At 33.6% G+C, this 17,227-nt stretch overlaps 1 protein-coding gene across 3 annotated transcripts in view; it reads left to right on the forward strand.

Annotated features, from left to right (window-relative positions):
* CSMD3 (CUB and Sushi multiple domains 3) overlaps positions 1 to 17,227 on the forward strand; it is a 586,238-nt gene that overhangs the window by 536,235 nt on the left and 32,776 nt on the right. For all 3 annotated transcript variants that reach the window (XM_058820586.1, XM_058820594.1, XM_058820602.1), the window contains 5 exons: positions 1,578 to 1,763; positions 4,748 to 4,921; positions 10,460 to 10,642; positions 12,210 to 12,386; positions 15,624 to 15,803. In XM_058820586.1, the coding sequence (XP_058676569.1) occupies positions 1,578 to 1,763; positions 4,748 to 4,921; positions 10,460 to 10,642; positions 12,210 to 12,386; positions 15,624 to 15,803 (900 nt within the window). The remainder of the gene's footprint in view (positions 1 to 1,577; positions 1,764 to 4,747; positions 4,922 to 10,459; positions 10,643 to 12,209; positions 12,387 to 15,623; positions 15,804 to 17,227) is intronic.

Here is a 17,227-nt window from a genome sequence, read left to right on the forward strand (position 1 = left end):
AATTTAGAATAGTGGCTAGAGAGGACATGAGCCATAAAATGACTACATTAAATGATTTAGGTGGGAAAAAGGATCTTGAATTGCATCTGGCAATACCAGTTTTCCTTTGCAATTTACAGAGCTTTTCAGCATATTTTAATAATTTCATATACACACATCCATGAATATTTATCTCTGAAATCCATCAAATGTGAATGCACGGTCCTGCACCTGGGGAAGGAAGGGTAACCCCAGTAACCCCATGCACCAATACAGGCTGGGGGTGGAAAGCAGCTCTGCAGAGAAGGACCTGGGGTTCCTGGTGGACAGCAAACTGCCCACAAGCCCAGCAGTGCCCGTGTGGCCATGAAGGCCAGCGTTGTCCTGATGTGCATTGGCAAGAGCATTGCCAGCAGTCGAGGGAGGTGATCCCACCCCACTACTGAGCCCTCGTCAGGAACATCTGGAGAACCTGGAGTGTGCTCAGCTGAGTGCTACAAAGATTATTAGGGACTGGAGCATCTCTCTTACACAGACAGGCTGAGGGAGCTGGGCCTGTTCACTCTTGGGAAGAGGTGACTGAGAGGGGACTTCATCACCATCAGGAACTGAAGGGAGGATGTCAAGAGGATGGAGCCAGGCTCCTCTTAGTGGTGCCAAGCAAAAAGATGAGATGCAAAAAGATGGATAGGAATTGATGCAAAGGAAATTCCACCTGAATACACATGCAGATATATAGACTTGCACATAGGTGTGTGCAAGTGCATGTATATAAACATGCAATTGATTATAAGGGTATGGGGATAGTAATTTTTACGGGAACTTTGGTTTTCTAGAAAAACAAAATTATTCACTTTGAATAAATGATGATGTGTTTCCTTGACCAGAGGAAACCATATGAAAACTGTTAAAATAATCTTCATGACCCCCAAAAAAGGTATTATACTGAACTCACCAGTAGCTGCAAGACACAAGGAGGAAAAAATCCATATTCAGAAATTTTCAAAAATATAACTTTTTAAGTGCTAAGAACTCAAAAAATTCATCCGTATTCTTAACCATTAAAGTTGACCTCTATTTTTAAAAGCTCTTACCCACTTGTTGGGATATGTTCTTATTCTGTCAGGTTCACCACAGTCTTACCTAACTGACCTTGTGCCCTTTAGCTCAAAACATCTGTCTTACAGGTGATCCATTATCAAAATGCTGGTATAGGAACATAAGTATGTTTGCATTTCTGTGTGTGTTAGACCAAAATCACATCTAGCCCCAAAATATGTTTCTATTTGTGGACAATAGTGTGTGTCAAGACAGGAATGTAAATTCGTTTTATTGGTATGTTCAGTAATTTTTAGTGGCCAATAATTTTACAGTATTACCACACTATAAAGAAGCATTTCCTTTTATTTGCTCTGAGTTTAACACCTTCTGGCTTTAGCATTTTGTTGTTTCAGTTCTTCTTCCTATTTCACTACCATTATATAAAATGTTAGGATGTATAAAACCAGCAACACATTGGATGTTTCTTATACAAAGAATAGGAGACCATTTTAGGAGACTGTGTTATTATGGCTCTCAAGTTCTCTTTTTCTTTTTAGTGGTCAATTGTTCTGATCCTGGAATTCCTGCAAATTCTATAAGAGAAAGTAAAATTGAACATGGAAATTTCACGTATGGCACAGTGGTATTTTATGACTGCAATCCTGGATATTTTTTGTTTGGCTCTTCAGTTTTAATTTGTCAACCAAATGGCCACTGGGACAAACCTCTACCTGAATGCATTAGTAAGTAGATAATGAGTTTGCTTCTACAAGGAACGTGGACTAGACGAGGCGTTATTTTACACAACATTTTCATCAGTCTCATGACAGCAATTATGAAATTCACATTTATATACATTTGTGTGTGTGTGGTTTGGATGGAGGGTCTCAGTAGCTGCTGAAATAGCAGTTATATTACTCTTGTATGTAGCAAATAGCATAGAATACTTATGAAATGCAATAGCCAAACAAACATCTGTGAATGCTCCAGCATAATAATCCCTGATAGCAGATATGCAAGGTCAAAACCTGTCCATTGACTTCACCAGTGATAGCACTGTAGAACACCTAAGATGTCCTCTGGACAGTGTGCTCAGTTTGCCACACTAACAGAGGTACCCGAGCATCATACTCATACACAACCTGTTCACTAAGGCAACTGCATCAACACAAGTAGGTTATTTTTATTCTGGTTTGTCATGAGCAACTTTCTAACTGTGATGCAGATATAGCCAGAGATGTTTCTTAGACTTTTAATTGGCTGAGACATTGATTTACCTGGTTCTCTATTAGTCTGTGAAAAGGGTTTTGTTTAGGATCAACATTTTTCACTGAGAAAAGGCTTCTTTTCTAGACATGGAAAGGAAAACAGTCTAAAGGTTACTTATTCAGGAATCATGGACTGATATTTGCAATACTGAAGGTATTTGTTCTCGGGAGGCTTCACTAGTTCTACTATCACCTCTATATAAGAGGTGATAAAATAAGAATAAAATAACCTTTTTTTCTTGTTCGTGATAAAAATTTCAGTTATGGAACTTGTCTCTTTCTTTGATGGGATAAGTAGCTTGATTGCAAGTCACAGTTAAACCTAAAACAAAGTGTCTGTTGGTCACAAGTTAAATTTCAAAGGCAACATTACCTTTTCAAAAGGAGAAATATTCCTTAATAGTAAAGTATTTAGAAAGAGAAACTAATTTAAAGGTAAAGTTGCAAAGACTTTTTTCCTTCTACATTTGCATTTTAATCTCTTAGTGATTTTTTATCTGAATTGTCACAAGTAATTTAATAATGCAGCCTTTTTTCTTCTTTTAAAAGAGCTTTGGGAATAAAAGGGATTTATATAATTTTGAAAGGGCATTTTCTGCTTTATTTGTGTCATTTTCATAGAGGGGTCAATGAATTCTACCTAAGTGGTATCCATGATATTTTGTAATCATAAGCTTACCAGAAGTTTTTAAGAGCCTTTTTTAAGAGCTTCTGGAGTGTTTTTCAAATTATTGCTGGAATGAAACTCTTTACAATGGTGTGGATTGATAGCACAAGGAATAATGCTTTAAACTAAAAAGAGTTTGTTTAGATTAGATATAGAGATGTTTCTTTGTTTTTGGTTTTGTTTTAATGAGTGTGGTAAATAGAAGAAAATTAGTTAGAATTTGAAAAAAAAAGAAATTCAATCAACTTCTCATATGAAATCCCAGCCTGAAAACATTAGTATCAAATTAAATTTTATAGAATTCATAATCATATAAAGGGTATTGTTAAGGGTGCTATAATTTTAAAGTCAATTATTAGGGATCCAAGACTTCTAGATATAAATGTAAACAGAAATTTGTGTACAGGAAAGCCCAAAGGTGAAAACTTTAAGGTACCAGTATGATATTAACTGTTTCCTGAATGACAGCTGACTAGGGCAAAAGAATCAATCAAGAATACTACAGATAACAAAATCTTCTGAAAAACTGTGAATGTTCTTCAGAGGATAAAGGTCTGATCTTGTTGAAGCCTGCATGACCAACATGCCTTGTTCTTGATGATGTTCTGAGTTTTCATTCTTAGCAATTATCCATAGCTGATAGTAGATTTTAGTTAGAAGCAATTGATTAAAAAAATAACACTCTGACAACAAGTGCTTGTTATATGAAGTTGACTATTCTGGCTGTTTTACTCAAAGTCCTCAAAGCAGAACAGTCACAGGGGTCAGCAACACTATGTAAGAATCAAAGTTGATCGATAGTTTGCCATATTCCTAAATCCTTTGTGATCCTGTCAGGAAGGTTCCGCACCGTGAAGGTTGGACCTTTGGGAGAACATGTCATTCAATGCAAATCAGTATATACATAAATTAAAGCTCTAAGACCATAGTAATATTTTAAGAAAGAAAAATTGCCATATATGATTTTGGTCTTATGCTGTATTGTACAATCATGGTACTATTGCATGCATCTGAAATGCCATGGAATTGAACACATCCTTGACCCCGATCAGGCTTCACATCTGGATTTCTCTTTAATAAAGAAGTCCTGCTGAAAATAGTATTTAATGTGATGAAATTTTCATAAATCATAAAATCTACAAGTACAGTTGTATGATTTAGCAGCTGATTCTACTACACTAATATTTGCAAACCTAATTTGTGGGCTTCATGGTACATAAGTGCAACTATCTCTGGCAAAGACAGTCTACATACCATGGACAGATGTAAGATAAGAAATCAAACATCAGGCCTAAATTCAGTTTGTGTACACAGTGGATTGATTTATGAAATTTTGGTTTATGAATTTTTTTTTGCATTTCCTAAACTTGATTTATTTAGCTTGCTTTTAAATTAACTCCTTGTCTTGAATTATTAAAAGAGGGATGAATTTCTGCATATTCTCTACCACAGCAGTGACTTTGGCAGATACTGTGTTCCTGTAATTTTTCTCTGAAGAGTATAAGGTGTCTGTATGTGTTCATGACATAAACATCAACTTAGTGAATGAGTGGTTTTGAACATCTATATATGTATCTAAAATATTTTTTTTGACACCTCAAAAAATTTCTTTCATAGCTTTTGGTCTGAAGCATATTTTGCATTCTAATCCCATGATCTTCCCCCTTCCTGCAAACCCTAAAAATGTTAACCCCTTCACAAAGTTTATGTGTGCAGTTGTAAAAATGAAAACTAAAAATTGCACGATCAGTGATAATAACCTTCTTTTATCTCCAATAATTATGCATTGTAGTGATTGACTGTGGACATCCTGGAGTTCCTCCGAACGCAGTCCTGTCAGGAGATAAATATACCTTTGGTTCCACTGTTCATTACACCTGCACGGGGAGGCGGTCGCTCTTGGGGCAGGCGTCTCGCACGTGTCAGTTGAATGGACACTGGAGTGGATCTCTTCCTCACTGCTCAGGTAATATTTGTGAATTAATGACTGTATCCTGAAGTGGTTTTAAATATATTTTGATTTTTTCAGAAGGCCATTTAAAAATCTGAAAAATCATGTATAAAGCTGAATTACCTACTCAGTAGAAGTAAAAAGTAAAACCAAAGTAAGCATAAAGTATTAGCGAGAAAATAATCTGGAAGAAGTAGACTTTCCTGGTGGCACTTAACATGAACAAGAAATTTCACATTCGGTTGACTGTTAACCAGTTTGCTTTGAAGATATTTTTTATGTGATTTCTGGCAATAGTGTTTATTTCCACAGTGAAATCTTGCAGCATTGTCTCTTCAAGATGATGGGTTAATTTTCTTATATTTTTTCTTTCAACTTGCAAATGTCTACTGGCTTGATGTCACCTCAAATATAACTTGATTGTGTAATACATTCATCTGTATAATAAGGCCAGGTAGGATCCACATAATTTCAAGACAGGGTACTCAGTTTTTGAGGGAGAACTATCTAATCCTTGTTTAGCCCTCAATAAAGTCAAGATATGTTTTCTGAAGAACTTTTTGCTTAGGAATATTGTATTTCAAAACTTCATTTTGATTCACTTTAAGAGCAGTGATCAAGTGAAAAACCGAAATCCAAGTCACACACTAATTTAGGATTTGATTAAATCCCTTTTGTTATTAAAGACTATGTAAACAAATACTGTTATGAAGGTTAACCATGTTAGCAGTTTTAATTCTCAGTAAATACTGGTGGAAGTTCTTTCTTGTCCTGCATAGGTTTAATAATTTAATTGAAGAAATCAGAGGAGTTTTGAATCTTATTTAAACCCATGCAATTCAGAGAACTTAGACATGTTAAATGGCAGAAAATAATAAGAAAATAATTGTCATGGTTTTTCTTAGATTAGATCTATGCCAAAACTAGAAGTGAAAAATAACTGATGTACAAGACTGACTATGCTCTACTAGTTTCACATTCAAAATCCAAGCTTCTTTAAAGTATTAGTAAATAATAGCATCATAGAATGGTGGAAGTCAGAAGGATCTTTACAAATCATCTAGTCCAGCCTCTTTCCAGTGACTCACTGCACACATCGTAAGAAATGTCTGCTTTATGCCCAAACTAAACTTAGCCGCTTTCACTTTAAAATTGTCCCCTCTTCTCCTGTCACCACAGACCTTGATAAAAAGCCACTGTACATCTTTCTTCTATATTTCATGTATTGAAAGGCCACAATGGAGTCTTCTGGAAGCCTTCCTTTCTTAGGTTGAACAGCCCAAATTCTCTCAGCCTTGTTGCACAGCAGAGGTGTCCCAGCCCTCAGATCATATTTATTGAATTCCACTGGAACTACTCTAAGAGGTCTTGGTTTCTGTTGTATTGGAAACCTCAGAAATGGGTACAGTAGTCCAAGTGGCAGTCTCACGTATTCCAAACCTTTTTGGTTTTGGTTTTTTTCCTCTCCTGCCCTTATCTCTTCAGTGTAATCAGTTATAAACTGATTATCAGCTGCAGTTTCAGGATACAAAATTTTACATCCCAAGGCACAGACATAGTTGAAAATAATATGAAATATTAAAATAGAGCTTCTTGTTTAAAATATTGCATTAAATTCTAAAGTGTTGGAAAAATTTTTCTCTATCTGAACCTTCTCTAGCAAACTCTCAAGAACCTAAAATGTGGCATAACATAGAAAAATATAAATCTAATTTAATCCTTAAACTTTCCATTAATAAAGCAGAAGGAAATTTGTCACAGTGAAGAAAATTATAATCTTATAATCTATACTTTTAAAGATATGCACTAGAAATCATACTTTAATGCAAAATAATCTTATTTAATAAATAATTATATATTTAGGTATTTGCAAATTGGAACTATTTTAATACAAAGTGGTTTTACAGCTAGAAAGAACTCATATTTGTTTGGGGGGAAATATACTCTTTAGATCAAATCTAAGGCTACTTGTAGTTTTTCATAGTATTAATAATAAAATATTAAAAATCTAAATTGTGAATTTCAAAATTAATTTAATAAATAGACAAAAATATCAATGAATATAACCTAAAAATACACATGAAAATATGAAAGCAGCCCAACTGGAAATAGGGCTATTCTATACTATTTCTATTCTATAGTATTTCTCTTATTAAATTAAAGAAGTGTTGAAATATCTCAGGATAATATGAGTGAGGTTCATGAAATTATTTAAATTGTTTTTCTACCTACACATAGGAAACTATAATCAGATCTAATTAATGTTTCTAAATTCATTTAAAAAATTCCTTGACATAGGAACATTTGAATGTTAACCATAATGAATCAAATTGTACAGAATATAACTACTTTTTTCTTTAATGTTACCATACCCAACTATAATTCTTAGAAAAATTTTGAGATTTTGTCTTCAAAGTTTAATACTGAAATATTTCTCATTATAAAATAATTTGCAGTTCATGATAGAGAATTTCTATATTTTGCATCTAAAACATGGTAAATCATCAGCTTTTATTATTAGCCTTAAATTGGTTTCTTCATATTAATGCGTATTAAAACATTGAATTTTGCATGTTTGTTTAAATTATTCATAATTTATAATATAGAATATTTAACTGAGTAAAGATGCAGCACACTTGTCTTTTTAGTATGTGAAAAAGAATTTAAAAAGAAAATGCTAGATCAGTGAACATAAGGTTACTAAATTTTGTATCATCCTTATGACAGTTTCTTGTCACATGACATTGAGCTAGAAGGAATTTTCCTGTCCCATTGATATATACTGTCATTCATAAACACTTTTCAATCATCATATGCATAGCAGATGCAGTCAGAAATTTTTTGCAATGTAGAATTCCTCATAAGTGCAGCAAGGGTTGTAAATAGTCTAAATATCCTCCATTTCATCAAGATTAAATGTCAACTGAGAATTTTTTACACATGTGAGTGAAGGATGGCTCATAACTAACTGTAAAAACAATTTAGTTGAGTCTGCATGAGGTAATAAAAATATGTTCTCTTACACATCATCACAGTCTACAATTTCCACCTGAGGGGAAGAGGAGGGGCAGGCGCTGATCTCTGTGGGGAGCAGTGGCGGGACCCAAGGGCATGGCCTGAAGCTGTGTCAGGGGAGGTTTAGGTTGGATTTTAGATAAAGGTTCTTCACCCAGAGGGTGGCTGGGCACTGGAACAGCTCCCCAGGGACGAGGTCACAGCTCCAGCCTGGCAGAGCTCAAGAAGGGTTTGAGCAATGCTCTGAGGCATGTGGTGTGTGTGACTCTTGGGGGTGGAGCTGTGCAGGGCTGGGACCCGGATTCGGTGATCCTTGTTGTGGGTCACTTCCAACTCAGCTTATTCTGTGGTTCTTTGATTCCATCACATCTGATGTGATTAGTCATTTAGAAAAATTATTTCTGTAATCTTCAATTAAAGGAGCTGGTGGTTAACCTTCCTAAAATAAAAAAAGTCTGTTAATCCATAGTGATAATTAGGCATTAGAAAAGAACACATGATTTCCCTTAGAAGAAGAATATGTGATTTCTGTTTGGCATAGCAAATAACCTATTTTCCTTTTTTCAACATAAAATTCTTTTAGGCATAATGCTAAATAACTTGCCAAAAACGAGCTGTTATTATGAAGACTTTGCAAATGTAGAATGATGAGTAGGCCCCATTCCAATTTTATCATAGTCTAACTAAATACTACTAGAAAATGTAGGCCACAGATTCCCAAAACAACAAAAAACACCCTTGATCTATGAATCAATTTTTTTTAATTATTTCAAAAAACATGAAGCAGACTTTTTTTCAAACTAGAGGGTTGTTAAGTCACCTAAGTACCTTGGACATAAATTATTTTTAAAGCTTATAAAATTTTTTTGCTGTAATTTGGGACTGTTTGCAATTTGTTTTTAAATAGGGCTGGCAATCTGCTTTACAGATCTGTGTCATATAATGAAATGGGTAAACATAGAACAGCCTAACTTCTCAGCCTGTGATTTTGAAGCAGACAAATAACCCTTTTACTAACTTGTAATTATGAAATAAATTAAATACATTGTACCATTTACTTCTTAGACATAATGGACTAAACCAAATATTTGCTGATGCACCATAGTTTTCAAAGCAGAGGAAGCTACTTCTACTCTTCTGCCGTCACTGTTCAGTTCTGAACATACTTTTGTCAGTAGAGAGTTGTGTCCAACTGCTCCCTCCGAACAGCATTTTTAAAACATATACAGTGCCAAGTAAGGCAGCAGAACACTTGTTTTTCTCTGCATGTAACACTCCAGGGTGATAACTTCCCATAGAACCCGTCTCCAGTGAATTTGTCACTTTTGGTCTTCTGCCTATTTAGAGTTTGCAAATCTGTTTACCATTTCTTTGTAAAAATTGCTCTTATTACTTCTATTTAAGTTTAGACATACCCCAGAAAATCTGCATGACAGATTATATACATAGTAGGATTAATTTTTTCTACCTGATTTTTGAAATATTTCATTTTTATTTAAAATAGTTTAACTAACTACAAAGTAATGAAGATTTTCTCTCAGAAATATTGATACGTTTGACATATTTTTTGTCTAGAAGACCTTCATTTTATTTGCAAGCTATTAGAAAAACAGATGAGCTATGAGGAAGAAACCAGAACAATGGAGCTCCAAGAATTCTAGAATTCAACTCTTGAGTATTGAAACTCAGGAATATAATATACCTTAATCTCTTTTTACATAAAAACTATCTTAAAGTTCTCCAAAAAATAAAGTAGATGGTTCTAAGTAAACATTAAAAGATTCAAATGAATGAGCTGATGTTCATGTGTTATCTAGAAGTTCCTAAAAGTTCTTATAAAGACTTAGATGTATAATCTTTGGTATTATTATTACTTTTTATTGTTATCATTATTACTGCATTGATTATTCTAACATTTATATACAGCAGATAGCATTTAACATTATTAATTTATTTTTTATATAAATACAAACTTGTTTACCATTAACCTTCTATCTTAGAATTTTCTGAAACATTTATATCTGAGGGAGATTTTAGCTATTGGTCAGTTTTCACATGATGTTCCAACATTTCTAGAATGCAGGAAAATTCTTCATGTCTGTTCGAAGTCTGGTGATACCATAAAACTAAGAAATATTTTATGAACACTAGTTATATACAAGAAAATTGTCTTTGCAATCAGGACTTTATTTTTCCTCAGAATTCCTTATTTTAAAATTAAAAATTCCCAAGGTTTTGTGCTTGTCTTTCCCCCCATAATTTATTTGATATTTCTGTTATCAAAATTTTAGCATGGTATTAGGGGAATTTGAGAAAATTATAATTCTTCTTCTGCAATACTATAAAATAAGTAGAAAAAATTAGTGGAAGATCAAGTAATTTTGCATTTATAGGGACTCACACTGATATATATGGGGATTTTAAAAAAATATATTTATGAACTTATTTATAAATACATATGGAATAAAGGCTTTATAAATGCAGAATAATAATAATAATATTTTATAAGTATTCTAATCTTTGTACTCTAAAATCTAGGTGATACAGCTGGTTCTTGTGGTGATCCAGGTATCCCAGGCCATGGGTCTAGGGAAGAAAACAATTTTAAAATTAAAAGCACGATACATTTCAGCTGTGATGTTGGATATATCTTGCATGGCTCAGAAGAAAGAACATGTTTGGCAAATGGAAGCTGGACAGGAAGACAACCTGAGTGCAAAGGTAAATCAAAGATGTACTTAAGTTTTTAGCTGTGTTTTTAATACTGTTCAGCAGAAAACCAATTTTGCATTGCCAGCCTTCTGTTGTGAAGAGGGTGCAGTTATTTTGGACTGAAAAATTTTTTCAAATAAGTTTTGCACTATAGCAGTGGCTTGATATCAGGTGAAAAAATTTGAAACCAGTTCCTGGCACCCATTGAAAAGCATGTTTACAGGTTTTGAGGGAAAAAATAAATAAGCCTTTAGAACTCAATTTTTTATGAATATTTTTTCACTTAAAAATCTCAGCATAACCTGACCTTTAATAACAACCATATACCACATGAATTTCAGACAAAAACCCCAGTTTTAGGAAAATGTTAGTGTCAGGATTTCTTTAGGTTTATTCATCTGTGTATAAATGGTTGACTTAAAATTTCATTTATTAATACTGTTGACTTTGCTTTTTTCAATAGAAAACAAAATGATGAATCAAGTTTATTTGTAAAATACAATTCTGAAAATTTCAAGGTAGACAAATTATTATAAAAGAAAGCTATGAAAGGATATTTCTGAAGACTCATTTATTGCCTAGTTCACCTTGCTTCAGAATAGGAAAATAATTCCCAACAGATTCTTTTGCAAAACAAAGTGTCGTGAAAAGAAGGAAATAATTTGAGAACATGTACTCTTAATTTCTACTTTCTCACTGTTGACTGTGTTAACTGTATGAACAAGTAATTTAGTTTTAAAAACTTGTTTCATAAACTGGTCTTGTAATATCCTTTCTGCTGAATGATTATCAAATTTACACTACATTGAAAATATAATATATATATTTGTGTGTATGTGTATATATATATATACATATATTTTGCTAGTATTGAAAGGGATATGCTTTGCCCAACTCTACCATCTGCTATTTTGACCTTATCTATTACAGAAATAAATCAGCTCTTATACATTTTAAGATAGTTTTGATGATATTTCTTTCTTGAAATGATAAATATAGTTCACAGATAAATGTAGGTGTTGGTAGTGCATGCAGAGGTATATTGTTCTAGTTTAGGTCATATAGACTAAATGTACATATATGTAATCACATAAGAAGGACACATTCAAATTCCCAAGTTGAACATTAACAAACTGGGTTACCGCAGGATTCCACCTCCCTGTGATGTTGACTCCATTCAATGCTTTGAATTAGAAAGATTATATTTTGTTTATGCTAGAAACACATGATTCAAATTAAATCTACAAATATAATTGTCAATCAGATTTTTTTTTTTATAATTGGAAGGGGTTTTCTTTGCAGCTGAACTATCTTTTCACTAATGCAGATTATAAAGCTAAATTTGTACGTTTTGTTTCTCTACAAACCCAAGGGAAAAAATAGTAATTCATGCACACAGTTTTTTACTGTACAATGTGCCTTATCAGTAGATGGTGAAACTTACATTTTTAAGGACAACAGAATGGATTTCTACCAAGCAGCACTGCTGGAAGAAGGATTGTTCCTGCTCCATTTTTTCCCATTTCAGAAATCATCTTTACTACATTTTGAAAATATTCCACATTTTCCTTTATAGCTGTGCAGTGTGGTAATCCAGGAACAACTGCTAATGGAAAAGTACTTCGTATTGATGGGACTACATTCTCTAATTCAGTAATTTATTCATGCTTGGAAGGATACATACTTTCTGGATCATCTGTAAGACAATGCACAGCCAATGGAACATGGTCTGGATCCTTGCCAAACTGCACAAGTAAGACACATTTCTAAAGACTAATTTTGTTTTTCCTCTCCTCTGAAAGTAATAAATAAAGTAAAATATGGAAGTCTCATGCCAATAAATTTTCAGCTTTTTCTTGCATTACTTCCTACATAATTTTGTATGCTAAATAAAAATATAATGCTATGCAAATATGAAGAATATGGTTTTTTAAAGGCAGAGTATAGTAAAATGTGTAGACTGCTGTTTCAGTTTAAGAGAGTTGTATGGTTACATAATCTAGCTTCTTTAATTCTTTGCCAGTATATATGTTCAATCTTATTTATATTTTGTGATATGATGTATCCAGACATTTTTTATTTTAATTGCTTTACTTCATCTTGAAAAATTAGCAGTAAAATATTCTGTTCTTCCAGAGAGTAGAAAATAAAAACCTTGCAATGAACACTTGAGGATTCTTTTCATAGTGACTCCAAGGTTTAAAGTGTTGTCCCATTTTGACATACCATCTTCTGTTTGGCCTCTTCATTAACCTTAAAACTCCTTTGGCTACCCAACTAACAGAAGCTATTACAGCATCTCTAACATTTATAATGAGCACTTTGCAACACTTTATTTTCAAGCCCATCTGTTCCTTCTTTATTACATGTCCTAGTTCATCTTTTAGTAGCAATTATGAAAATTTTACATTTATGTGATGCATGAGACTGCCTATCATTTTCAAAAAACATATCCTCATCAGAGGTATAGCAAACTGTTTTTTAAATTTTGAACACGCTTAGAACAACTCAAATAGAAGCCAAAAGCTAGATCATAAAACTGCTTGTTAATTCCATCTTAAATGAATTTTTGCAGTCATAAAGCCTGAGAGAGAGAGCCCAGTATTTTTGTTTATTTATTATTTTAAAAATTAAAATGAGAGCCAGATTAATTGTACCAAAGATAATGGTGGCTTGTGATGTCAACGTCATCTATATTTTTTCTTGTATTTTAGAACAGCATTTTACTGAAATACGTGCCAAACAATCTTCTCAGGACACATTACTCAGGTAGAAACGTGAGATTTTAACTTGAAATATGTTGACAGAGGAAGTATCATAGTAAAACCAAGACAGTGAGATTAAGGGTATACTACTTTTTTTTAGTCAAGGTGTTATCACAATTTAGGGGGTTTAGAGCTGGCACTGTAGGAAGAGAATAGCCTAAATAATTTTATGCTCCTTTACAGGCTGGGAGCCCTGGGCAGCATACCATCAAACAGGACTGACCCTAGTGCAACTTCATGCAGACCTAGACCACAGCAAACTATTGTAGGATTTTCTTAGAAAGAAACAACACTACCATATCTGCAGCCAAACAGGAACAAAATTCTCATGAGAGCTTCTTGTTGCAGTGCTCAATAAAAAGCAAGGCCGTGTAGTCAGCAAGGCGCAGTCACTGAGTTGGGCGCCTGCAGCGGCTCAGCTGCTGGGAGCTGGCTGGGGCTGCGCCCGGGCAGGAGAGCTGTGGGCACGGCACAGCTCTGAATGCCACCCTGGCTGGGCAGCACAAGCCTGGGGCTCCCCACCTCCACCCACTGGCATTCACTGGCTCTCAACAGCAAATGCTCTTCTGGCCAGCATCACTGCAACAATTTAAGATGTTTTTCCTTAAAACAGTGGCTTGAGTGAAGGTGGTCCAACTGAAATGAACCAAAGATTAGAGGAAAAAGGATAACGCCATTCGCTTTATATTTTAATTCAGTCAAAACAATAGTATATCTTTAAAAATTTTGTGGATTATTTTAGTAAAATTTGAACATTAAGAATAATAAATGGAATGTTTCAAATAAAGAAAGTTTCAGAGTATTTGAAAGTACATGTGTTAATAACAGAAACAGTTCTCTTTCCCAGTTCTATGTTATTTGAAAAATGACCAAGAAAAATATATGGCTTTTTGAAAAATTGAAATTACTGTGTTACTAGGTAAGCTAGAATAGATTGATCTCCAGTTTTCTTTATCAGTATCTTAGCTACCTGTTTTCTTTATCAGTACATTAGCTACCTTTGCAGTAATTCAGATAACCCTGTGGTATGTTTTCTGGTCTCTTCTATGTACATACAGTGATTACATGGGACATTTTATGATTTGCTATATGCTGTGTAATTAGTATCTGCTCTGTCAGATCATGGTAAACTGTAGATAAGGTGTATTATATATATATCTTTGATTCTCAGGTCCCGAGTTATTAGGTCAAGGGAGCTACACCACAAATATGTAATCATGATTTTTTGTGATTTTGGAGATCCAGATCCAGGAAGAGTGATATTCACATCAGCCATGCTTTGGCATTGAGCTAGAAGTGGCCAGGATGTGTACTCTGCTCAGAAAACTCCTTCTCACACTTTCCCAGAAGAAATAGCAATGCTGTAGGGTGATTTTTATGTTTACTATAAAATAAACGATAAAACACATGGAATACTATATTTCGTGTGAACACTAGAGACTGTCTCCACTCTCCAAAGACTATCCCAAAAACTGATAGATCCAGTTGACCAAATCTGAGGGAAACTTACCTGTTTTAACACTATTCTCAGATTACAATGATCTAAAACTTTTTATTAACTCCTTATGAGTATTTTACTTCATTAGGAAATTTAATTACCTCCTGACACAACAAGTCATAAAAGGTTTTACAATCACTCCCACACATTACAGTGCTATAGACCTAATTTTTATGTAAGTCATAGACCATGTTTGGGGGTCACCTGAATATTCTCACCTGTTTATGTACATAGCAAATATGTGAGCATTTATAAAGTGGGAAGTTTTTGCAGGCATATATTTTAAATTTTCCAGATTTTGTTTCCTTTCAGGATATCATAGAAAAGTAAAGTAAGTAATAGGCATCTCCTTTTTTAATAATGAAACTGAATTGATAGGAAAATTTTAGCATATCCAAGGGTGATAGTGGCATAAGTATTATTTCTTTCTTTTTTTTATTTCGTAATCTTGAAATTTTGTCAATACAAATTTTACAGTCCTTTACTACTACTGTTAAAGTAAAGTATTTATTTCTCCAAATATAGCTGTTATATAGCTCCATATATGTTTGACAGCTAATTAGGATGGCATATGTTTATCTTCTCTTGGTGGAGATAAGATTAATGTTACTTTTTTCTCCTTTTTTTTCCCCAGTCAATGCCTAGTTTTGTAGTGGGTTTTTTTCCCTCACATATAGGTAAATCTCACTTAGATTTTAAAATATGTTCCTCAACTATTTACTTGCAGTTATCAGTTGTGGAGATCCAGGAGTCCCAGCCAATGGCATGAGATATGGTGATGATTATGTTGTTGGACAAAATGTTACTTACATGTGCCAACCTGGTTATACAATGGAAGCAAATAGTTCCTTAATTCGCACTTGTACTAGCAATGGCACGTGGAGTGGAGCAATCCCAACATGCAAAGGTACAACATTTATTTTGCTTGTCAGCTATTTCTTCTATTATATTTACCAACACTGCTTATTTCAAATTATTAATTTATTGTGTATTTCCACAGAAATCAAAACTTACTTTTAGTATGAATATATTGAATTGATTTATTTAGCTGCAGAAACAATGACTTCATCTTTTACTTCTTATCCCTTTTATATTCCTACAAGCACAATATATTGAACAGTTTTTTATAGTTCTGTTCTGCAGAATACTTTAGTACTTTGCTCGATGGTTTAGATTTATTAATTGCAGTTAGCCTGTCATAAGAAAGTGATCATATATATGTCTTTGCTTTTACAAACAGAACACTCAAACATGTAAAAGACACCTCTGGAAAAGATCTAAATATATACAAACTGAACTTTGTCAAAGGCAAATTCACCTGAATTGCTCTATCTATATATAATACTAAAATTTTCCCCCTGATCTTTCCTTTATTAGACGGGTACCTTTAAGCATCACCTTGCTGCAAAAAGACTAAATCATTCTTAAAAATTTCCCAATAAAGATTTTTCTGTTTCATGTTATTTTCTCTACTGTGGAAGTTGAAGGGGTTAATGTCAAAATATTCCTTCATCTTCTTCAAATTGCATGCCTGATTTAATGTTTTTTTTTTTGTTTGATTTTGTTGGGGGTTTTTTTGTTGTAGTTGGTTTTGGGGTTTTTCATGTTCAAATTTAACCCTGTTAAAATTTTAACAGCAAAAAATCTGAACATAACTGACAGACAAACTTGTCTGTGTCATCAAAAATGTTTTCTCTGAGAAACTCACTTTCTCAATGCTAAAACAAGTTCTCTCTAGAGTAATTTTTCTGTCTCTCTGATACTACATTTGTAGAAAAGCAGTATTACAATTTGGCATATTCTTTCCGGGTTCACACTAGCTACATCTGATCTCTATTCTTTCAAAGCTTAGTTAGCTACCTTTGTACTTAATTTTTGTTATCCATCTTCCTTCTGTTTCGTTTTAAGGAAGCAAAGTAACACACCTGCTAAGCAGTGCTCATTTTCCTCCCATAAATGCATTTGTCAAACTAGATTAAATTAATTTCAAAGCTCTACCATATTTGCAATTACTATTCTTGCTGAACACAGTTTTCCCAGTATCTTACCAAGTGCAGTTTAATTCACTTTTGACAATATCAATTTTTAAGTTATTTTCCTGACACATTCTTAAAGATGTCAACACTGAAATCCTCTAGACATTTCACTCTTATTTTCCTATTGGCATTGTGCTTATGGATAGCCTCAGTTTCAATTAAAAAATTATTTTAAGAACTGAAGATTGGACATAGTGGTCATATTGACCAAGAGTCTGTCTGTCTCCAAGAGTGGCTGCCAGCCAACAGCTAGAAGATCATAAGATAGAGCAAATATTTTTTATAAAGTCTCTCA

Source organism: Ammospiza caudacuta, chromosome 1 (assembly GCF_027887145.1).
Source record: "Ammospiza caudacuta isolate bAmmCau1 chromosome 1, bAmmCau1.pri, whole genome shotgun sequence".
In the NCBI taxonomy this organism is placed as follows: domain Eukaryota; kingdom Metazoa; phylum Chordata; class Aves; order Passeriformes; family Passerellidae; genus Ammospiza; species Ammospiza caudacuta.